At 40.1% G+C, this 23,907-nt stretch overlaps 1 protein-coding gene across 3 annotated transcripts; it reads left to right on the top strand.

Annotated features, from left to right (window-relative positions):
• The first annotated feature begins 28 nt into the window (after positions 1-28).
• osbpl1a (oxysterol binding protein-like 1A) lies at positions 29-23,315 on the top strand. 3 transcript variants are annotated; one of them, XM_062395374.1, is made up of 29 exons: positions 29-265; positions 2,940-3,069; positions 3,141-3,226; positions 3,318-3,392; positions 3,546-3,657; positions 3,762-3,847; positions 5,035-5,179; positions 5,672-5,739; positions 5,825-5,869; positions 7,388-7,461; positions 7,709-7,772; positions 7,871-7,972; positions 9,054-9,182; positions 9,334-9,415; positions 9,621-9,727; positions 13,596-13,758; positions 15,167-15,353; positions 16,111-16,186; positions 16,811-16,945; positions 17,073-17,170; positions 17,294-17,476; positions 17,673-17,780; positions 17,984-18,073; positions 19,270-19,384; positions 19,647-19,760; positions 20,093-20,216; positions 20,299-20,389; positions 21,929-21,949; positions 22,357-23,315. In XM_062395374.1, the coding sequence occupies exons 1-29, from the start codon at positions 203-205 to the stop codon at positions 22,457-22,459; spliced, it is 2,976 nt and encodes a 991-aa protein (XP_062251358.1). In that variant the 5' UTR covers positions 29-202; the 3' UTR covers positions 22,460-23,315. The 3 variants fall into 3 exon arrangements, with proteins under 3 accessions (XP_062251358.1, XP_062251359.1, XP_062251360.1); XM_062395375.1 differs by lacking the exon at positions 21,929-21,949; XM_062395376.1 differs by lacking the exons at positions 29-265; positions 2,940-3,069; positions 3,141-3,226 and having other exon boundaries at positions 3,359-3,392; positions 3,604-3,657.
• Positions 23,316-23,907: the final 592 nt, after the last annotated feature.

Here is a 23,907-nt window from a genome sequence, read left to right as displayed (position 1 = left end):
CAGCTGATGTTAGTGTAAACAGATCAGAGAGAGAGCGTATGAGTGTGTGGAGACTGAGACAGAGACAGCTGCAAGTGTTAGTTACACACGGTGCGTGTACATGTAGATGTGTGCGTGTGTGTGTGCGTGCGCGAGTGAGTGTGTGTGATGAGTCGTGTTCCAGCAGCAGGAAACAGCTCAGAGTCCCTGCGCCCATCATCACATGAGAGACAGCTCCTCTGGATTCCACCTCTCACACACACACAGAACTGGACGAGCTGAAGCAGTAAGTGTGTGTGTGTGTGTGTGTGTCTGTCTGTCAATCGATCATATCAGTCTGCTTCGTGTCACCAAGTTACCTCTGCTTTATGCAAAACCCTGTTTGTATTGAAACGCACGCAAAATACATACTAAACAATCATAGAGGGCTCATGCACATAAACAAAAACAATACAAATGTCAAAGGGGGGAAATATAACTAAACATACACACACACACACACACACACTAAGTTAATAGCAAATACTCATAGGTTCAGTGTGTATTGAAGTGATCTACACCGATAAAAATACTTACGATTACTTCCAACCAGACACCCTGGATCTCCTAAAGGAAGGAATCAAAAATAACAACAATCTGCACATGTCCTTATGAAACGTCCTTGCTTTACACAATGCATTCTCTGAAGTGATGATCATTAATAAACCATTCAAAACCAGGCTTGGGATTTCTCCATTTACTTAATAATAATAAATACCATATTCATCCATATGGATCATCTCAATAACCATGTCAGGAACAGTTCAATTTAGATTATCCAAATAAAAAAAAACTGAGGGGAATGTTGAAGTTCGGAATTTTGTTTACTTCGAGTCGTAACAAATCTCTATTATCCGGCCAAAATCTGTTACAAATGGGGCATGAATAAACCAACATGTTGATTTGCCTGTCACGTTACTTCTATGCAAAAACCTGTATTTACTACAAGATGAGTTTATATCGTACATGAACTCTTCTGCTGTGAGGAAATATTTGAGATGAGAATGTTGTTCCTGCTCATGTCTGCTCTGCATACTCTGGAAAGCAAATATTAAAGTCGAGGGTGGAAGAAGTATTATATTTTAGATTCTTTGCTGAAGTTCTCAAAGTATCAGCTGAAAAATATTCAGCAAAACAATGCCTGAGACTGATGTGTTATTATATCTGTTAATACAGCTGTCACTGTATATAGCATTTTATTGTTGCAGCTGTTTTATATATAGATAAATAGTTTATTCCAGTGTTTTCCAGCCGAGAGATAGGGCCCCTTCAGCTGGCTCAGTCTAAATCTGGGGGCTTATTGATGGGAGGGGTTTGAAAATATTTCTTCATCCAACATATTTTGTTTTATCTTTGAAATCTTTGTTTTCTTAATCTTAACTTTTTCTTGTTTTAATTGACTACTAAGTTAACAAGAAAACTACAAAACAATGAATTGATGAGAAAAATATTTTCCTTTAATGCTCTGTCAGTTAATTCATTTGATTGTTTCTAATACCGCTATACAAAGTTCATTATTGAAATAAATTGATCTATCACCCCTTATTATTTTATAACATAATAAGATAGCATGACTTAAATAAACCATTACATATGGTTATTAAAAGTGTCGGACATTTTGCGGCTGAAAATAAAACCATCAGAAATCAAGCGAGAGTCTAATAAGAAATGTGAGTAAACACTGTGATAAATGAATAAAAACTCATTTTTAATACTGACGATAGAAACATAAAAGAGAATGTTCCAAATATACTGAGTGTATAGAAACTGCATGTCTCAGGATTTCTAGATTTCTATCACCCAAGTGATCAGCAGAGAGACAGGTTGGGTAACTGTTAAAGTCACATGCTTTTCTACCCAACCTGTTTCTGAGTCCGTCTATGTGTTTCTTCTCAGAACAAAATGACGGTTTGTGAGTTTTCATGTCCTGTCATTTCCCCTCCCTAATGAGCACGTGATGAACTTTCATACTGCTTAAAGATGTCTTTCTCTCTTGTCTCTGCACGCCACAGTTTTGATTGCAAATACACCGCGTCATGTTGACTCATGCTGTATGAGGGGGAAAGGGAGGGAGGACCTGTTCCTCTTAGTCAGTTCTGGTGACTGTCATCTTTTATATGAACTCTCGTTTAAACGTTTCCTCTTTTCCTCACCATGTGACAAAAGAAACCCTTTTGATTCTTCCCTCATGTGTCCTACACAACAATGGATGATGATTTCTTAACAAGCTTTTCCAGACTGAACACCGGGGAAGGTTTTTAAAGTGGCACACCTCTGATTCGACACATCACTTCAGTTTGTTTATTGCACTTAAGCTGTGATGTATTGACTGAGAGAATAACCCTGATGATGTCATGGTGATGTGAGATCATCAGCATCACTTATGCTTGTGACTATACATCTTTAGCTGAAAGTCTGAGTTAGATACAACTAGGGTTGGAGTTTGAATGACATAGGTGTTTGCCAGACAGGGAGGTCTGATGAAAGACGTTAAACAGGTGCATTCTGGGAAATAACGGATACAGTGTGTCCTCTCTTTAGATTATCTCAGGATGCCCCTGCTGCTTCAATTTTGACAATTATTTTCCTTCTGATCTGAAGTGCCTAATACAATTCCAATTTTTTAACTGTGATATAATCTTTATAGATTTTGTAAAGTGTTTTTTCTTGTCATTGTGAAATAATAATATAAAGTGCTTAAATGTTTGAAAATTACTTTCCTGCTTCTAATAAACCCACAGACTCATCAACTTTCTCACCACTGAGCTCCATCTGATTAGTAAGAAAAGTAAACCCCAAATAGCTCCTATGTTTCTTCTCAGAGACTCTGAGTGTGGGTCTTGTGCACTGGATCTTTTTGGATTATTGCTGACTCATGAATCAGAAGCATCTTGTTGTACCATTGCCTGTCTCCTCTGCAGGGGTCCATGGAGGAGCTGGAGCCTGAGGAGCAGTTCCTGCGCTGTGCCCGTAATGGAGACTTGCTGGGGATTCAGAAGCTCTTCATGTCCACGATCATGGAGGAGACGCGGATCAACATCAACTGCAAAGGTACGTGTACCACCTGAGAATGATGCCGGTCACAGTCTGCTGGTATGATGCAGCATGTCGTGTTTTCTCAGGTAAGAGTAAGTCCAACCTGGGATGGACGCCTCTTCACCTGGCTTGTTACTTCGGACACAAAGATGTAGTGGAGGAACTGCTTAAGGTAGAGACGTTGAGGTTTTTAAATCCTATCACATCATGCTGTAGGTTTTAAATCAATGCATGGCTAACAGGTGTGTTGCTACACTCTGCAGGCGGGGGCCGATGTTAACTTGCCCAATAATATCGGAGACACGCCACTGCACAAAGCCGCCTTCACAGGAAGAAAGGTATCTCAACGTGTTCTACTTGCATTCAGATTCTGAGTTTCCCTATAATCTTTGCATCTCTTTGTTGATAGTGAGATTTTGTGGATGCATGTATTTACTAATCATTTGAGCAAAACAATCAATCAATCATTCAATCAATCACGTATTGATCAGGAGGTTGTCATGCTGCTGCTGCACTATGATGCATGCGCTACTGTCATCAATGGGACAGCACAGATTCCCAAAGATGTCACCCAGAATGCAGAGATCCGAGGCATGTTGGAAGGTGAGAGAAGACGAGGGTTTTCTAAGATTTTTTTTTTTGTATAACGTATAAATTATGATGTTGTACTATTTCTCTTGTGCGCCTCGTGCTTGCACCGACACCAGCGGCTGAGCGAACAGAAGAGAGGAAACTGGAGGAGAAACTTTTGGATGCTGCACGAGAAGGAGACCTGACCACTCTAACTCAGCTGGTTAGTGCCAGACACCGACCTCGTCCAGACCTGGTTTTAACATCTGTCCTGAGGGATCCCATCACAAGTGGGCAGCATCCAGTTGAGGCCTGAACGCATCCAAATGCATCCTCAATTCATTCAGATGTGCTCTGAGAAGCATGTGGCCTCATTCTTTTCGTTGTATTAACATTATTGTGACCAGGGTCAAATATGAAGGACCAACATCCTTTGAGCTGCTTCAGTTTAAACATACATCTACACCTCAGTGTTCATAAGTTGAATTGTTTGCACGAACATATCAAATCTGAGTTTTTTTTCACAGCACAGCCCCTCCTGACTCTCTATATCTCCTCCTCTCTCTTACTCGCTCCCTCGTGCTAACACATAGCCACACACACACAGAAACGTTGTCATCTTACACATCTGTAAACTCATACTGGATAAAAACAACATCTTTTGGTCTTTGGAGCAGAAATGACGGATGTGATCATTTGCATAGACAGCGGGGGAAGCGAGATCTTTTGGTTCTTAAGTGGTCGCAGGAGACACATTTAATAAAGTGTGAACACATGAACTGAACGCTGGTCATTTGTGATCAGGTCTCTCAGGACGGATTGTAACACAAGGTCTGAACAGGGTCAGTGATTCCTGATCTAAAACTCCCAGAGATATGAAGCTATAATCTCAAACATGCACATTTATCTTTCATGTTCATCCAGTTATCAATTTGGGATCATTTCATGTGGTTTATGAGGTGAGGGAAAGCGGTTGTTTCTTTTGCCAAAATGACAGTTGTTTTCTTAAATATCTGTGCATTTTCAGAAGTGCTGACAATTGTGTGTGCTTAGTGTGTATGTGGGTAGTCCTGCCTTCTCCCACAGTCCAATACAAGACATGTAGCCCGGGCTAGTTGGAGACTCCAACGGAGGGATGGTCGGCCGGTCAGCTGGTTGGTCCTTAGTCGACTACGCCCTTTGAACACCAGTGACAACAGCACAATTGGCAATAAAACCTCATTAGGGAAAGCTCTTACAGGACGGCTCGCAAAATGAACAGTGGGGGTACAGTGTTGGAAAGACAGCTTGTGATCACAGTGTGAGAAATTGAAAAGTCGTGCTCAGTTCTTAAGCAGAGTAATAAATACCTGCAGGACACTTGGGTCCAGACAACACATCTGCTTTCTCTTTCCTGTGTGATCGTTGCAGCTCAGCAGGAAGAAGCCTCCGGACATCAACTGCACCGATCTGCTGGGTAACACGCCGCTGCACTGTGCAGCCTATCGAGGCCAGAGGCAGTGCGCCCTGAAGCTGCTCAAGAACGGAGCTGGGCCCACCACCAGGAACAAGAAAGGTAAGAGCCATCACTCAGAGTTGTCAGTTATGAATGACCCCTGTCTGTAAAGGATACGACTATATTTTTTCCATTCAAAGGAAAAGATTTTTTCTATTCTTCAGTGCTATGTAGCTTTCTTGTTGTACAAACATTATCAAAAGAAAACACATCAGTTAGCTGCACTGTTACACTGGGTGACCTGCTCTGCTATTACTATGACATAGAGACTTAATGTTTAGTCAATCACACATACATTCACCAGTGCATGGTCATCTACAGTATAAAATAGTCCCCAACCGATGCATTATATATTGATCCTTGAGGAATATAAGATAAATACTTTTTTTATCAGTGCAAGAAAAATGTACTAACAGTACTAACAGTGAGTATGTCAAAGGAACAAGCTTTTTTATATATGTCATCCCCAGCCTTTTAAATATTGTTCAATCAAGCAGCACTTTTCCCATATGTGATAAACCCCAGCATGTCTGGTATGTCCATAACTTGCAGGCCAGACAGTGTTTGACCTGGCCAGCGATACAGCAATGAAACAGGTCCTCAAGAGCAGTGTCCTTCGAGTAAGTGCTCAGCTGATAGTCGACTCCCTCAAATGACTCTGATTTTCTCTTTACCTTCCTTGTGTGTCTGCTTTGTGCGTTGCAGGGCATGACCCGCCATGTGAAGAAATACGAAGGACTCCTGTGGAAGGTAAGTCAGGCATCCAGGATCTGTAGAGGTTAATTAGAATAGACTATATAAACAAACCACTAAAAATCTGTCACTGCCAGTCTTAAAGATTTACTGTATGAAAAGATAATCTTTAAAACATGTAGTTAAACAACACATTAAACCCATCCTTGCCTGTTTTTTTTGAACATATCATACTATTATAAAATGTGTCTTATTTTGAAAGTCAATCATTGGGTTTGTAATTAGAATTATCACATGAAATACTAAACATAATGTGTATGTGAAAGTTGAGAGTAAAACTTTGTCCTCATACATGATGACATATAACAGTGGACGGATGTTATGAAGTCATAAAAATGAACGAATGGCCTGTAGAATTGTTAAACATGCTGCTTGTAGTGTTATATAACTACTATTAATAGTTATATAATAAGTAGTAATAGAAATAGATGGTAATAGTTAGAATTATCCCTAATGAAGCCATTATCAGAGTCATGACTGAAACCTGTGCATCTCCTAATATCATATATCAGAATATCTGCTGTTGAAGATTTAACTAAAAGCGAGTTATCTTAACAAAGTGGTGGCTTGTTAATGCAGGTTGCATGTACACCACACTCTTCAAATGATTGACAGAAGGAACACGTCATAGTTTAATTTACTGGGTATATGCAAGTCCAATGTCTTTGGTCTTTTATCTAACTTTGTGAGTCAGTTGTTTGTTGCTGTGAAGGTAGTCTACATTCAGCTTCACAAGGTTTCCTGCCGAAAACAGCTGCCTGCTGCGACACTGTGTTGAGAGTGATTCATAACTGATGAGTCAAAAGATGGAAAACTAAAACATTAAGCAAACAAAATCCTGAAACACTCAGAAGAAGTGAAGGGACCTGCAGTGTAGCAACCATATATAAGTAGACACGTTTTGAATGGAAGCATATTGATTATTAAAAACCAAAAATGAACTTATCCTGTATCCCGTTAGCAAGTGTTATTTAAAAGCATATTCCTCTGTGCCACAGAGCTCAGCTTTTGCTTAAAGACTATTAAAATGTTAAGTGAGCTACACTGTTACACTCGGGGACTTTCCCTCATTACAATGAAACACAGCCAGTTCATTTAGACTCATCCCACTCACTGTGTCCTGCGGAAATATCAGCGCAGTGAATCCACTGCTGAAAGTAGTCTCAGTTGTAATTACCACTTGCATGTTGACGTGCATGCTGTTTAACAGTCAGAAACAGCCAATTATAGCTGCTTCCAAATGACTTGACAAGGGAATTGGGGACCCCTAAAAATCGACTCCAATCTTACTTCCTGCTGAGCCAATCAGTGCAGATCTAGATCCAGCTTTATGTATGTGTCTGTGTGTGTCAACTTTCTATGTTTCGGTATTTTCAATGTTTCTAAAGCAGCGTGTGTAATTTGTGAACATAAACGTGTTTTCTCATGTTCCTGTGCTCTCAGCCACTGGTGAAATCAATAGTAGAAATCAGTGAAAATCAGTCAATGATTTTTCTCCTCTGTGTCCTCCTGCAGAGCTCCAGGTTTTTTGGCTGGCGCTCCTACTGGGTCGTCCTTCAGGACGGCGTTTTGTCCTGGTACTCGAAACAGTAGGTGTCATCTCTCCCCTTGTTTGTAATCCTTAAAAGAGGAAATTTCTCTGCAGTAGATAAATGGAGTGCTGTGCCCTTTTGTTTTGAACGGTGCAGGAGGTGACACATAAATGGGTTCACAATAAAAAGCTTTTCTCTTTTTATGCTCCTGTTGGAAATATGTCGTCTGTCAACGCAAAAAGTTTCCAGACGGCAAAAGAAAAGAACTCAGCTAAACAGCTCTTTTTACTCCTCTCATATAAAGGTCAGACGCAGCTTCTAACGTCAGAAGGCAAGGCTGTAAGGCCCTCACACACGCCCACTGTTTGGTGAGTCAGCAAATACAAACTGTATAATTCACCGTGTGGAAATTTGTGTTTTTGTTACTTTTCCACAATGATTTTTTTTTTCTGATCCTCATTAACAGATCAGAGACAAAGACAACTGCTTCTTTACCCTCAAGTGCTTCGATGACAGCGTGCATCACTTCAAGGTGTCGCCTAAAAACGACCCAGAGGCAACGAGAAAAGTACGTTTCTCTTCTGGCAGAAACCTCAATCTGTTACTCTTGTGGGTTGCTCTTATTATAATTTATTGATGGCTCAGAGATGTGAGAAAAGTAAAGACTCCAAAATCATTATGTAAACTTTCTTGAAGAAGATTCCATGTGTGAAGCAAAATCACTGCTCCGTGTAAACAAATACAATCAGGTTTCTATTCTTCACCGTGTCATCTAGCTCAATGACGAAGCATCGAATCAGCTGAAGCAACAGTTTGAAATCTCAAACAACACAAACATTTAAGAGTTAATGATAATAATGTCAAGAAAGTTAAGAGTCACTTTATCGTCCCTCAACATGGTGAAACGCAGACCTTTCACTATCATATTATATCAAGATGGATGACATGACTGCTTCCCATTACTGAAGTGTATCAATCACCACCTGGTGGCGGTTTATAGTAAAGTATATAAACCCTATCTCCGCCATGTTAGTGGATGGGACACGGACAACACTAAAAACCTCAAAGAACACGTCATATACATTTTTCTCAAAGGTTTCTGTTATTTTTTGTAGTTCTGATTACATAGATGTTTGTGCAAGTATTTTTTTCCATTAAGTTTGGTTTAAATGAGTTATTTGATGCTAACAAAATGCAATGAAACATCATGATTGAAAGCTGGGGCTGACTTGTGAACGGTCAAACATGTGGGTTGGCGGTAATCCAATATTGTAATAGCTCCCTCCTCTCAATAGATAATGTGGTTCCCAACGACTTTTGTTTTCAAAATTTGTTTGCTTCATTTCTGGATAGTGGGAGGGAGTGTAGATGCATTGTCCATGTTTATATGCAGTCTATGATTCAAATAGACAGCTCATGCTTAAGGTCGTTTCCAAAGAATTGCTAATAACCAAAGTTACTGTGACCACTGTAGAGATACCAGCAACAATTTGTAATCTGAGAAATCAGAATCTAGTTTTATATGACGTGAGAATCTTTATCCTAAATTTCCCAAAACCACTCTTTACGTTGCCAGGGTCACAGTCTTATTTATCACTTTATCACTTATGTGTTTAGTTTTCAGGAGAAAATGTGTAACTCTTTTCCAGGCCTGGCTGGATGCACTGGAGGAGCACTCGGCTTACAGCACCCACTACTGCTCCCAGGAGCAGGGCAGCGAGGAGGAGGAGGAGGACGAGCAAGTGATCTCACTCGGAGCGTTAACAGACTCACTACAGGTGGCTGCGACCAAAAGTCCATAATTAACATGTCATAACATCGAATAGCATGAAGTTCCATTGTCACTGAAATAGAACCTCCCCTCCCTCGATCCTCCCACCCTCCAATACTTTAGTTAATTTGCATATCTCCTCTCGTCTCTATAACCAGGCAGCAGAGAGCAGCCAGAAGAGGCTGGAGAAGGAGGTGGCAGCTTTCCTGTCCATGGTGAAAAATGAGGCGCTGGCAGAAAGTAAAACCGGATATTTCATAGTCAATTACATTTTCTTTTGCACACAGAAGCACACACTTTAATACTCTGCCCCATCTGTTTCTGTTCGAGGGTTTGCTGTGCTTGTGGTTTGTAGCTTCTCTGAGAGCATTGAACATACAACATGATATTGACATTTGCTTTAGTTTGCCTTGAAAATCTTTAATTTGTGTGTTTATCCCATTAGGCTTTCCACTTGCTGTTCTGCAGAAAATGCAAGAAATCTGTGAGTTGTCCAGTGAGACCAGTTCCAGTTTCAGCGTGTGTCTCAGCCTCTACTCCAGACAGGAAGGAGTAAGTGTCATTTTCCTGATGACAGATTTTTGTGAGGGAGTTTTCTGCATAGAGAATTGTGAGGCGTCTGGCTCCATCAAATTTTGTTCCGTCTCCCATTAAAATGTTATTAGAGGGGAATCTGCTTATAGTGATCATGTTTATCCAGGGCCAAATTTATCACTATAAGTTATTGATTGTTATAAGAGAATTGCGTGGCTTCTGTATACTAAGCAAGAAACTTGAGGGAAAGGTAATGCACGCACACACACACACAAAGATGCCGCTGCTCATTTCTCTCTCTTCCTCTCTCTCTCCTTGACATGCGACAGCCAAAAACACACAAACAGTGTCATCAGACACATGTAAATTCAGACTGGGTCAAAATTATTTGTAAATTTAGGCTGATTTCAGTTGGTAGTTAATGACTGGCAGAGGCAGTAAAACCTTATTTAGGGTCAAAAACGTGTATGAAGAGACCTAGGCAGATTTACTGGAGCTGTGCATGGCTCCCGTGGTTAACAGACATATTCACTTAAGGCAGGCGAATGCTTCTGCGTTTTTAGGGGCCCGCAAGCGCAAGAGCCCTTCCGGGCCCCTTGCATGCTCACGTGCGTCGCCCAATTTTTATAACTAGACAGCAAAGCTCTGCAAGCCTCCCGCAGCCCGCAAGGGATGTGATTGGTCTGCTAACTACATCCTTTCCGGAGTCGCATTTCCGGTTTCATGCCCCATAATACCGGCGGAAACAACGGAAGATTTAGGAGAACGAATATGGACCAAATAGAAGAGCGTTTGGCAGAAGAGATCCAAAAGTATGATGACTTGTATAACCCGTCACTGACTGGCGGATTTGTCCGCCAGAAAAAGGCTACGAGGAGCCGCAGTGGCTATGTAAATAAACAATCGACGAAGAAGAAAGAGGCGTCTTCAAGGTCGTCTTCGACAAAAAAAACGTTACTCCGCCTAGTGTTCTGGCGGGGAATTGCTTTGTAAGAGGCGCAACACATGAATGACAAAGAATCCTGCGACACAGCTGCCTGAAAAACCGGCAGTTGCAGAAGGATGCGCCGACCTTTAGACCCAAATATTAACTGATAGATTTGAGTGGTCAAAGGTCAATGTAAAGGTGGCCTCATTAATACACCGAAGTCACAGTGACCTCATATGAGGTAATTTTTGATATATTTGCAGGGTGGTAATTCTCGTTTAATTTGTTGTTCTGATCTTTTTAAATTATCAGCTCTAAGTCTTTTGCTGCAAACAGTGAAATGTAGGTAAAATGAGTTTTCAAGTTTAAAAATATGTGATTCAACTGAACTGACCTTTGACTGACTTTATAAATACTGTAATGAACAGGATCTGTAGTGTCTTTAACCCCCAGATTTATTTTCATATATTTGAAACAATAAGATGTAAAGAATAAAATGTGTTTTGTTAGAAAGCATCAGCACATTCACTGATGAAAGTGGTTCTTCTCAGTGCAGGGATGAAGCTGCAGTTCTTTGTGTGTGATTCAATGGATTTGATTGTAATTGATGGGCTCAGTGGATTATTACACACCTCCAGAAAAAGTTGACATTCATTTCCAGCTAATGTAAAACTTAATCTATGAAGCACTTATATATTGTTTACATGGTTATTCACCACTTGAATGGCTTTACATAATGAGATGCATTTCAATTTATGTGCTGATGTGTGTACATTTGTGAGTGGTTTTAAACTTAAAGTTCAAAGTTATTCATGGGTACTTGGAATTCTTTCAGGTGTTGTGTTGTGAAATTGCAGGACTTCTGTACTCTATATGTGTTTATGGAGGTAAACACCGCTGTGGCAGCAGGGTTTTACTACAATGGGCTCGAGCCCAGCAGCACTCTGACTCACTTACTGTCACATACTGAAACACAAAACATGCTCAATAGGAAAGAGAAAACTTGCCAAAACGCCTCTATTAAAATATAGGAAATGTTGCGTTATGATATTGACAATGTTGTGGTTTAGTAAATTTGTTTATTCATAGTAAATAGTGTTTATAAATGACATTAATGGACAGGAAAATAGAGAATCAAGATTTTCATTATAATGATGATCCAACTAAAAAGAATAGGAATTTCTTACAGCCATGTTAGCAGCTCTGTGGAGTCAGATCTTTATTTGGATACATACGAGTCAGTCTCGGCCGTTAAACATGTTTAATGATAATGTATTTTTTGAACATCAAAGAACTAAATAAAACCAAATTATAAGAAAACTGAATAAACATCAGTGTGATAAGAACCAACTAAACTGACTATCTTTAAGAACAAATTATTTAACATTTACTTTGATCATCATTTTCATCATAATCTTCATATCTTATCTCAATTTTTGAAGGCTGTTGCACAAAATTATTTTCCCAACACTAAAGATCTAAGAGTGAGACGGTCACTTTTCTGAACCAGATGTTTATCTTATCAGAATGAGAATTAGTCACTGTCTCCTCCCTGTTTAAACTGATCGGTGGTGCAGCTGCTGCCTTTGAAGCACCGTGGCGATTGAGTGCACCAATAAATTCGCACTTGAATTGCTGGATGTGTAAATCAAGGATTTCTGCCTGCCACAAGCTTGTCACTTTCTGCATCTAAAACTGGAAATTACCATATTATTATAGACTAGAGTAATACCAATACCACAGCCCGGTTTTGTCAAATCACTAGGTGTTAAAAAAAAAAATCCATCCCAGTGGATTATGTTAACACGGACCGACTCGTTTTCCCTTCACATTCTCACAACGCGGCCTCATCTCAGAAACAAGAGAGCTGAATTTTCTCGGGGATCTTTAGAGGAGACGACGCGGCTGGTGTGCACGGAGGCTGCCAGAAAGCCACTTGAGTGTTCGCGGTTTAACACAGTCCAGCGCTTTCAGAGTTTACACCTGGGCAGCCGCCTCAGACGCTCAGCTGCGGAGCCTTTTGAACTGAGATCCAGAGATGCACAGCACACGATAAAAGACACACAGAATCTCCGAGCTCGCTATGAATAGGCCGGGACTCAATGGGAATAACTCAAACTTATGCAGCATACATCTCAGTCTGCAGAAGATGCTCAGCAGTCTGAATTAAGCCGGGGGCACATTCTCTTTAACCCCTGTGAGTCACTTCTAGCTCCCGCAGTGCTGCTTTGCACTTCAGGACCCCCTGTGGAGAGGTCAAGCAGCAGGAAGTTCCTCTTCAAAGTACAGTTTAGTGCAACGATGGCCCCCCTCCTTTTGTGTCTTTGGAAGTCCAGAGCAAAACGCTGCCTCATTAATGTTCTTAAACTGATATTTTCACATCAAGGTGAATAATATTCTGACAGGTGCAGCGTAAAAATTAGCACATCTTCATATTATCAACATTGATGCCTCTTTTGTAATTAGAAGGTTTGCTTAATGGTTTATATCTGAGTCCATTACGTGTCATTCGATCCTCTTTCCTCCATGGGAATCATGTTCTCCGGCAGGCCATTTGAGATGTCAGAGTCATGGCAGCTGTACCCCATTACAGATAAACATGGCTTATCCCTCTCTGCTCCATCTCTGCCCCCCCCCCCTCTCTCTCTCTCTCTCTCTCTCTCCTTCTATCTCTGTCTGTGGGTCTGATAATGAGAGGACAGTGCAGACAGGAGGATCATGTGTATTTGCACACCCACTGCCACCGCAGCTCGTCCAAGTCAGCAATATTCGTATTCTGTTTTGAAAAAAAAAGTCGGAATATGAATTTAAATTGCATTAAATCAAGTTTGAAATGATAAAAAAAAAGTGAAAAGTTCAATGTGGTTTATGTTACTATGAGTAATTAGTTTATTTCTTTGTGTTACTGCGCGTGTGTGTGTCTGTATGTGTGTGTGCGTTTGTGTGTGGGGAGCTCAGGTGCGCAGTGTGAAATTGGAGCATGAGGTGGAGAAGAATAAGATCCTGTCTGAAGCGCTGCAGACTCTGGCCACGGAGCACCACGAACTTGAGCAATCCGTCGTCAACGGATCTTTGCCACGGAGTGCCCTCAGCGAGGATGAGTTCCACGACGCCGTGTCTGGTGAGTTGACAAGTGATCAAACGTACTCGGGGGGGATGGAGGAGATTCTGTGACAAGCCCCCGCTCACACTCACTGCTCTGTCATTCACCTGTAGGACACTGGAATACTTTTTCCCGCCGGGGAATGTCTTTGGTATGTTTTCCACTCGTGACGTAAGCTCCAGTGTTGTAACACTGTGTTGGAAAAAATCATTTCACATGAATGCTTTGTTTTTCGTTTTTGTGGTGATAAAACCTGCATGGTGTAAAAAAAAAAGTGCCTCACTGTTGCTCGAGGATTTTTTCTGAATGACTAGAAAACAGAAATGGTTGCACTTGCTGGACATGATGCTTGTGTTTTGTTCAAAACTCACTGGTAAAGACAAAAACTTGAATCTAATTCGCTACAAATTACACAATACTTTCTCTGGCAACTGCAGCAGATGTAAGGAAGGGAACATGAAGATGTAAAGGCTGAAACAAAACCAGGACAGTTACGTTAAATATGCAAAAATTAGTATCTAGTTGAAACAGCAATTCTCTATGTAGGATATTCATGAGGAGTCATAGTTTTATTCAGTCCTGTGTCAGCAGGTTTTAGCCTCTTTATCTCCTGCTGTTCCCTGTTTGAACATATACAGTATTTTGATCCAGCCAAATTCCCAATATATTAGTTTTCATTTGCATTTGTTCTGTTTATGTCAGAGAACACCACTGAACCAGTGAGTGAAACGCTTCCCTTTAAGACTCCATGTTAACCAGCAGTCACTTCCAAGATATCTTAGCTGCGGCTTCGCAGAGCTAAGATCCTGATGTTGTTACGAGTTTGTCTGACACACAACTCAAAGACAACAGCTCAGTTTTGTGATTTCAACCATATTTTCTTGTATGGTGGTCAAGCAAAAGATTATTTTATTACATTTTATCTTAATTTCCCATTTTGCACAGCGTCCATCTGAGTATCAAAATACCTCTGTGCAACTCACAGAACAGAGTAATAGAAAAGACGTAGTAGAAATACTGCAGATTCATTTTGAAACATAGCAGCCAATGACGGAACTTGTAACGCTTGGTTGGCTGACCATTGGTGGAACTTCAGGTAGTCACATGACATCCAGCTGACTGCTAGCGAAACAACATATTCCACTGACACTCCAAGAAGAAAATGGTGCCTTGAACATGTGATCACCAACTTTTTCAAACCTATTTCTAGAAGGTTAATACATACATGTCATGTTTGACATGTTTGTGTTGACACTGGTTTTACTAACATACTGTATAAGTTCCCCGCAGATAAAGCAATGTTCCCTCTTACAACAGGTAACTTTCTCTGAGATTCAGAAATTGTCTGCCCTCGCTTCCTTCTATGTCAAATTTCATTACATTTTGTTTTCTCACTGAATCACCTCTGTGTGTTCACCTCTGTCAGAATCAGACTCGGAGATCTCCCTGAGCGGCTTCGAGACGGTGGCCAGTCGTTCCTTTGACGAGGACGAAGAGGAGGACGAAGGCTCTGTCATGTTGAGCAGCCCGTGCGGCAGCCCCACCATCATGTTGCAGGAGGATCACCATAGCGACAAAGACGAGACTCAGCCCAATGGGATCACAAAGTACAGGTCAGATTTGCTGCATGTTTGCCAACACAGTTTCCTATGGACTGCTGAACCCCTTTGTTTTCATCTTCCTCTTATTAGAAGATCAACAAATGTCTGGTCATATTACACTGTTGTTGTTGTTGTCGGTGTTGTATATTTGTATTGCTGTTGTGTATATAATGGTGGTTTCAGGATGTTTTTTTTCCCAAACTGTTGTTCTGTTTTCTCACTGATCTTTTACATGCTCAGGTTTTTTCCATGTCACACTGTAAATAATTTAGAGTTAGGTAAGGTTAGAAACCTGGTAGAGGCAGGAGAAAAGTTGTATTGAAAGAGCGGAGCTGTGTGTTGGAGCTGTTAAATATTGATGAGGTCACAGTGTAATGCAGTAATCAGTCTGTAGTATGATCCAACTTTGGGAAATCCCTTCGGCAGATTTGGAGTGATATTGAATTTGAGCCACTATGTTGTTAGATGTGTCTTTTTACATTACAAATATGTTTTCTGTTAGCGTTTCTCAGAATATTAGAGTAAATCAAACCTTTAGATCAAAGTCTGAATCGGTCCCAGTCAGGTGATACCTGTGCTTTATGCAGATTTGTTCCAGTATCTACACACAAAACATGTTGATGACTTTCACTTTAATAAGAAATGTCACTTGAACCCATTATATGTTGGGAAAATTTAGTCTCATGAAAATTTGTTTTAAGAGCAGTAGCCCAGAGTCACTGTATTATAGAGGTAATACCCCAGTGTGTTAACGTGTGTGTTCTTTTAGGACCAGCTTACCTGCACCAATGTTTTCAAGAAATGACTTCAGCATTTGGAGTATTCTGAGGAACTGCATTGGAATGGTGAGAATCATGTTTTTATCTGTTGTTTATCTGTTGTTTATAGGCACAGAAATCGGTTTGCATCAGTTCAAAATCTGCTTTGTTTTTCGGGAATTAAGAAGATAATTTTACACAAAAGAGAAGAACTTTGAGAGTGTTGACGCAAACATGTCTTTGGCGATATTTGTGTCTCTAAGTAAAATAGATGACAAATATTATTAGATTGTTGGTTTTGTTCAGAAATAACTTTTAGCTCAAAACAGCCCATTGGGGCCACCAGTATGGCTACAGTGTTTGCAGTGTGTAGAGGTCCTGCAATTCCAGATTAGGTGTTAAAAGAGTTCAGGCACAGTAATCCTATTATGTTCATTAATCCTTTATGTTAATATTATATTTCCAAAGCTTTAGTTTTTTTCTTTTTACACCGGAGAAAAAAACAATAGATTCAACTCTACATTTACATTTACTCAGCCAGCAGAGGTTCAGCGTGATACAAATTATGGGTCTTTTGAAGTCCACAATTCCCTTGAGCCTTTTCAACATTCAGCATGAATATGACAATTTCAAAGGATTTCTTTGTGAAGGGACTTAATATTCCCTTTTTAGTGAAACTCTGTCACTCCGTTCCTCTGACGTGTATTTCAGGAACTCTCCAAGATCACAATGCCGGTGATTTTCAACGAGCCGCTCAGCTTTCTGCAGCGTCTGACAGAGTACATGGAGCACACGTACCTCATCCACCAGGCCAACGCCGCCTCAGACTCGATTGAGAGGATGAAGGTTGTCCACCCTGTGACATCCTGGAAATATCATGTGCAAAATCACTGTAATTGTGTTGAATCCACTTTGCTGGTGAGTTCATGAATATGAGGGTGTGTGTGATAGTGTGTTTCTCTGCTGTCGGCAGTGTGTGGCTTCCTTTGCAGTGTCCGCTGTGGCCTCCCAGTGGGAGCGGACAGGTAAACCTTTCAACCCCTTGCTGGGAGAAACGTATGAACTGGTCAGGTAAGAGGGATAATACAGCTCATGTTTCAGCACTAATTGTGAGGCTACTTATTATATAATAAAATACATACAATGAAATTATCAGATATAAAACTGTGGTCGTCTGTCTCCCTGATCTCCTAGAGAGGATCTGGGCTTCAGGCTCATTTCGGAGCAGGTCAGCCACCACCCACCGGTCAGTGCCTTCCACGCTGAGGGTCTGAAACAAGACTTTGTGTTTCATGGATCCATCTACCCCAAACTCAAGTTCTGGGGGAAGAGTGTGGAAGCTGAGCCCAGAGGGATCATCACGCTGGAGCTGCCCAAGTAAGAACATGTGGCTGAGTAAGAAAATACTGAGCTTCATCATTTAGCTTCTGTATATAGTATGTATGGATGTCTGTAGACTTAAGGCTTATTCTGAATGAATTTTGACCTTATTCTGTTTTAAAAACTACTAACTGAGTTTACAGCAGCAAAAAAGATATTTGAACAAGTGGGAGTTAAGTTGTTTTCTCTCTAGTCACAATGAAGCCTACACATGGACAAATCCTACATGTTGTGTTCACAACATCATTGTGGGTCAGCTGTGGATCGAGCAGTACGGGAACGTAGAGGTGATCAACCACAGGTACGGCAACGCAAATAAAATGTTTGTCTTGAATGGGGGCTATTGTCTTCTAAAGATCATACGTTTGGAATAAATTGCGAAAAAAGCTGGATGAGGCAGATACAAAAATTTTGAGGAAGTCAAGGTCGAGAACTGATCAGTGTTATGACTCAGCAGAAAGTGACAAATGTTGTAACAAGATCTTTTTGTCTCTATTCACCCAGAACTGGAGAAAGGTGCTTCTTGAATTTCAAACCATGTGGCCTTTTCGGCAAAGAACTGCACAAGGTTGAAGGATATATTGTGGATAAAAGGTAAAGTTTACTCTGATGCATCATGTTCAGAAATTCTTTTGTATAAAAACTACTAATTTTGATAATCACAGTGATATGTCAACCTTATTGACGTAACTTGTGCCCTGACTGAGCTTTGGTCAGATTTCACAACACACTGTACCACATTGGAACAAAAAAGAGGAAGCCATGAGAGACAGAAAAGACAAGTTCTCCAGAATACTATTGAAGGACTGACAGTTTGTGTCATACTGCTAATCTTTACTCAGTTGAGAAGGTTGACTTAGGTCACCATACTGAGATAATTTATAACTTCATAAGTGTGACATCAGAGTTCATTATATAAATAAAATCATTGATTAACAATATACACCCATTGAAATGTACTAGTTTCCATCAAACCATCTCAGGATGGACATTGGCTTCAGGGCAAAATGAAAACAACTCAGTTGGCTGAGGAACATAAAGCTCAGTAGAGCTCAAACCTCCACCAGGGCTCAACAGTACCCTTATTAAGCCACGTATAAATTCACTAAATCCCAGACTTTTATTTTGATCTGAAACCAATTTCACACACTCATAAATACCAGTGCCTTAAACATGTCAGATTTATATCGTCAATATCCATGAATTATTCTCTGAGAAAGGAAATTAAAAAAAAATAAAAAAATGTATGTATGTATGTTTTATATGTAGATGATTATGTTTTGTTTTACAAACCAACATATGAACAAACAGGGGTGAAAACATAACCTCCTTGGTTCAGGTAAAAACAGAGAGGAGCAGATGGTTCAGTCAATCAACAAGCGGTTTCTGCCACGACAGAGCCGATGACTCAACATGAATGACTGGACACAAGCAGCGTGCGTAACCACGAGAGGAAGACACAACATGGCAGTGACAGGGAGCCACGTAACAACAGCAGACGATGATTACAAGCAAAGAGAAAGAAAATCGTGTGTGTTCACTCGGCATGGGGTCTAAAATCACCCGAGCCTGTGAAGCGCGGCTTTTGAACTTCTACTTAAATGGGATTTTCAGAAACATAACCAGTGTGAAGCCACACATCAAAGTGCTCATTTCGATTTTTGGAGCTTTTAAATGCTTAGAAGTTTTTGTCCCTGTAATTTCTGAGGCTAAAGCCAACGGATTTTATTTTATCTAGTGTTTGTTCTCTGACGTGATTTTTCTGAATATGTATTTTTTTTTCATCACAGCAAAAAGAAGCTCTGTGCTCTCTATGGAAAATGGACAGAGTGTCTGTACGTTGTCGACCCGGCTGCCTTGAAAAATGACAAGAAGGGGGCGGAGGAGAAAAAAGGCAGCAAAGCGGTATAAACCAACTCTTCTTCATTATTATTGATTATTATTATGATTCATTGTGTGAGTAATGTAGTTGGATGACTTTGTTAATGGACAAAATGAAGGCCAATTGCTACATTGCTTTAATAAAAACAAAGGTACTTGCTGACATCCATATTTCACATCAGACTATCAATAAATATAAAGTATTGCACTGTAATAACTTAATTAATCAGTTAAAGAGCTTAAGTAATATGAAGACTTTTCAGGGCATCATTCATTCTGTTTGCAGGGTTGCAGTGAGGAGCAGGAGGAGACTCCTTCACATGCTACAGACACTGTGGAAGTGATTCCTGGCAGCCAGCTGCTGTGGAGAATCGCACCCAGACCAACTAACTCTGTCCAGGTCGGACTCAGTCACGTGCACAAATAATCATACATGATGGAATAATGAAAGTGTATTTCATTCGACTTGTCTAATCAAGTGCTTTACATGTAAATATTTAAAACATTACCCATTCAAACCAGTTCAAACTTTAAAATATAATTCTGTTAAACTTGTTTTTTGCAATGATTAATAATCTCCTCAGGAAAATAGGTTTATTGGGGCCCTGATTTCCAAGACCTGGTCACACTTATTTACCAATCTTAAACCATAAGCAAGTGATGGTTGGAAGATCTTAGATTATCCATATTACTACATATCATTTTAACATGCAGCATTTGATCTAATACCAGATGTACAGCTTTACGACCTTCGCCATGCAGCTGAATGAGCTGCGTAAGGAGATGGAGGGAGTCATTCCTCAGACAGACTGCAGGCTCAGACCGGACGTACGAGCCATGGAGAACGGTGACATCGGTAACAACTGTTGCTGGGACATAACATAAAATAATACTCTTACTGCAGTCTGAATATTATTATTATTATTTATAACACATAGATGTCGCCAGTGGGGAGAAGAAGAGGCTCGAGGAAAAACAGAGATCTGCTCGTAAAAGCAGATCTCAGTCTGACGAGGAGTGGAAAACAAGGTGAGTCTGAGAGAGGAAGATTATCAAACTTATAGCTTTCTGATAATGAAGCTACAAACAGGAGCTGGTTTACTAAGCTTGCAGTCAAAAACCATAAAAGGGTTAAATGTGTTGTCTAGCATTATTTTATTTTAACTCAAATTTCTTAAATATTTACAAAATAGATATATAGAATAATAGTGATCTTGAGAGGCAGATTATGTTCACTTATAACAACGTCAGGTTAAATTTTTCCCCTTTCTGTGCTAAGATATCCAGCAGCTGCTGGTATCTTAAATAAACATATGAGAGTGTTATCAATATCATTGTCTCACTCTCAGCAAGAAAACTGACATCTATATTTCTTACAAATGTCATATAAAAAGTCTAAATATTGTCTCTTCGGAACAAATAGTGTCAATGTTTTCAGCTCTGATTATCCTCTGTTTGAACTGCTGATCTCATCTGTTATTCATGAAATGTACTTTATCTACATTTTTGCACTGCAGCTGAATGTAGTTTCTGTCATTAGAGGAGAAATATTATGCAAATGTTTTCTTTCCTCTAGTGGGTTATAGGTATTTTGTGTATGTAAAAGGTCTGGTAAGTTACAAGGGCCAGAGTCAGTTATAATGGGAGCTTCCCAACACTGCCACGGAAACGCCTAAAACACCTAGTCAGAAGTGGGAATCTGGACATCGCAAAGTCCTGCATTTGCACTTCTTGTGGCTAGTCTGGCATGCCCACTATCAAAGCCAGATAAAAGATATGTCTCAGTTCAGTAGCTGCTTCCTTTGGAAGCTGCATTTGAATCCCTAGAGAAACAAAGGCTCAAAAAGGTGAATCCCTACTGGCCCAACTTTTCCCAGGATTTGTTGTGCTTCAGTTACTAACTGTTGTTCACAGAGGTACTGGCACCAGAAAACTCTCTATCTTGATATCCTTGGTATCACGCTTCAACTCGACTGAACAGCCAACGATACACATGTTAAAAAACAAAGAGGCATTCAAACTATCTCGTTGTGTCCAACTGCAGCTCTGTTGCTTGGCAACAGCAATAAGGGCGGAGGTGAGCTGGTGACACCAATCACAGAAATCCTCTTTAGATTAGACCATTTCACTTTGGCCTTCACTGTCTGCACGGCCCTCGAAGAAGGCGGGCTTCGTGGGCTGGGTAGGCCACATCCTCTGTAGGGGGCAGTCCCTGAATTGAGACACAGCAACAGCGACAACGGACAATTTCTACACAGGCTTGAAACAGCGGGCCAATCAGAGCACACTGGGCCCAGAGCCTTAAAGAGACGGGAGCTAAATCCAAGTGTTTCAGACAGCGACTGAAAAGAGGAGCTGCAGCATTGGACCGTGTGAGGACAGTGATGTGTTTTCTGAACATTAACCCAAGTTAAAATGATGAACCTGAATTTGAGCATATTGTGTCTCATTTAGTGCAGCATTTTATCATTGTTACATTCCTAATTGCTTTGAAAGGTTTAAGCGTAATCTCCATTTTCTCTCCACTTGTCTTGATATTCCGTTGCATCCTCTCTCTGATGATTCTAGGAGTCCTGCCCTGGGCCCAAGGTTAGAGCTCCTTGTTGTTTCACTGATGTGTCTGACATGTTTGAAGTGATTGTGTGTTTTTCCCAGGTCTTCTTCCTGTTCTCCTGCTTTCTGTTAAGATACAAAAGAGAATCACTGATTTTAGAGACTCACAGTTTGGAGACAGTTGTGATTCATCTGTTCTCCCCTCCACTAGCATGGCAGCTCCACTTACTGGCACTATATGGAATTACTCAAACACCAAAGGAGTCCTCCTCCTAAATAATTCCCCTCCCTGCTTTAATGCACTAGATATATAACAACCCAACAAATAATTTTAGTTAAAAGCAAACCTGCATGCCTGACCTCCCTCACTGTGTGTTATTTGTTGAATTATGGTTTTGTGGCTGCGGTCACTGAATGTCAGTGTTCTTCTGCTGTGTTTTCAGGTGGTTTCAACAAGGTCAAAACCCTCACATCAGCTCCCAGGACTGGCTCTTTTCTGGTGGATACTGGGACAGGAAATACAGCCAGCTCCCAGACATATACTAATGGTCCTTTCCTGCACACTGCACATTGTCCTCTGTACAGAGCAGCATTAACTGTTTTTAATGAAAAGAGCTATAATAACTACAAGTAATATGCAAACAATCTACTTAAACTGTGTGGCCTTAATCTGCTTTCTAATCGTGAAACTGCATTAAATGTCAATGATCAATATTTAGACTTTGTGAAAGGTAGGTTTGACAGTGTAGCATTTATATTTATACTGAGAGAAGATAATGGACTCACAGTGGAGAGGTGTTGACGCACACGTGTTTGCATATCAGCTGTCGTCTTTTAAAATGTTCAGACTCTAAATGTGAAACATATGTACATACGTCACACAAACCGTCAGTGACCTCATTCATATTTCCTCTCACAAGACCACTTACAGTTAATGTGATGTTAAAGGTGTCAGTCATCTCTCCTTATGTATTTTACCTTATCAAACAATTAGGTGTATAAAACATACTTAAGAAAAACTACAGTATAATTTCTATATCACTACTACACATGTATTATGACTTTAAGAATTGACTGGCACATGTTTCGGTTGTTTTTATCATTTTGTCCACTGAGGCCTTCAACTGTGATGCTCCATATACCTTTCACACATGAAAGAATTGACTTTTATAAAGAGGTCTATTATAATGTTTTGCTGTAATGTAAAATCTGTGTATCGTACAATCTGTCAGAGACTGAAACAAAGTTGGTTTGGGGTGATTAGGTCAAAAGATGAAAAATCATCAAACATCAGTAAATCATCCCAGTGTATTCATGTATGTTTTTACTTTTTATTGTTAGGTTTGACAGGAGCGCAGGACAAATTTCAGGAATCTGAAAATAAAGTGTGATCTGATCAAAAGCTTTCTGTAACAAGATTTATTTTTTTAAAGCTGAGCTCAGACCTGCATCCAGCTATTAACCTGGACACTATACAGACATGGTGTAATGAAGTGGAACACGTTGTCCCTCACTATTCAGTTTAAAAAAATGTGTAATGCAACAAGTGAAATAAATGTGTAGCGTATTGGAGAAAGCCCATGTGTATGTGCTAATGGAATTTAATCAATTACATCAACATTTTCATGCTTTCTAAGCAGTTAGAAGCAGCATGGGGCTTCTGATAAGGGAAAAATAATTAAATGATAATATTAATGAATAAAACAAATGCTCCAGCATTAAAGGGGCAGTTTACTTCTTAATATTTAGTAAAAGCAGTTTACCTTTGCTTTTTGCTTATAGAGAACAGCCTGAGGAAGCTACTACTGAATTTGCTTAGCACAAGAATTTTAGTGTCGGCTTAGTATTTGCAAATCCCATTGCCTAAGGATTAAGTGTTTTTAATCACTTGCAGTAACGGTAAGTGAAGAGTCAAGTGCTTTTTGTGGTGAAAAGGGAAAATTATGATAAAGAAACTAAATGACCATAAACAATGTCAAATAACCACAAAGATA

The sequence above is a fragment of the Platichthys flesus genome, chromosome 9, assembly GCF_949316205.1.
Source record: "Platichthys flesus chromosome 9, fPlaFle2.1, whole genome shotgun sequence".
Taxonomy (NCBI): Eukaryota; Metazoa; Chordata; class Actinopteri; order Pleuronectiformes; family Pleuronectidae; genus Platichthys; species Platichthys flesus.
The sequence above is the reverse complement of the archived record's forward strand: the minus strand, read 5'-3'. Positions and strand labels throughout refer to the sequence as shown.

Excerpts from the sequence above, each read along its gene's own strand:
- osbpl1a (XM_062395374.1), top strand. The coding sequence starts at position 203 with ATGAGAGACAGCTCCTCTGGATTCCACCTCTCACACACACACAGAACT. Across the intron at positions 3,070-3,140 it reads GATCAACATCAACTGCAAAG|GTAAGAGTAAGTCCAACCTG; the intron begins GTACGTGTACCA and ends GTGTTTTCTCAG. Across the intron at positions 5,870-7,387 it reads ACGAAGGACTCCTGTGGAAG|AGCTCCAGGTTTTTTGGCTG; the intron begins GTAAGTCAGGCA and ends GTCCTCCTGCAG.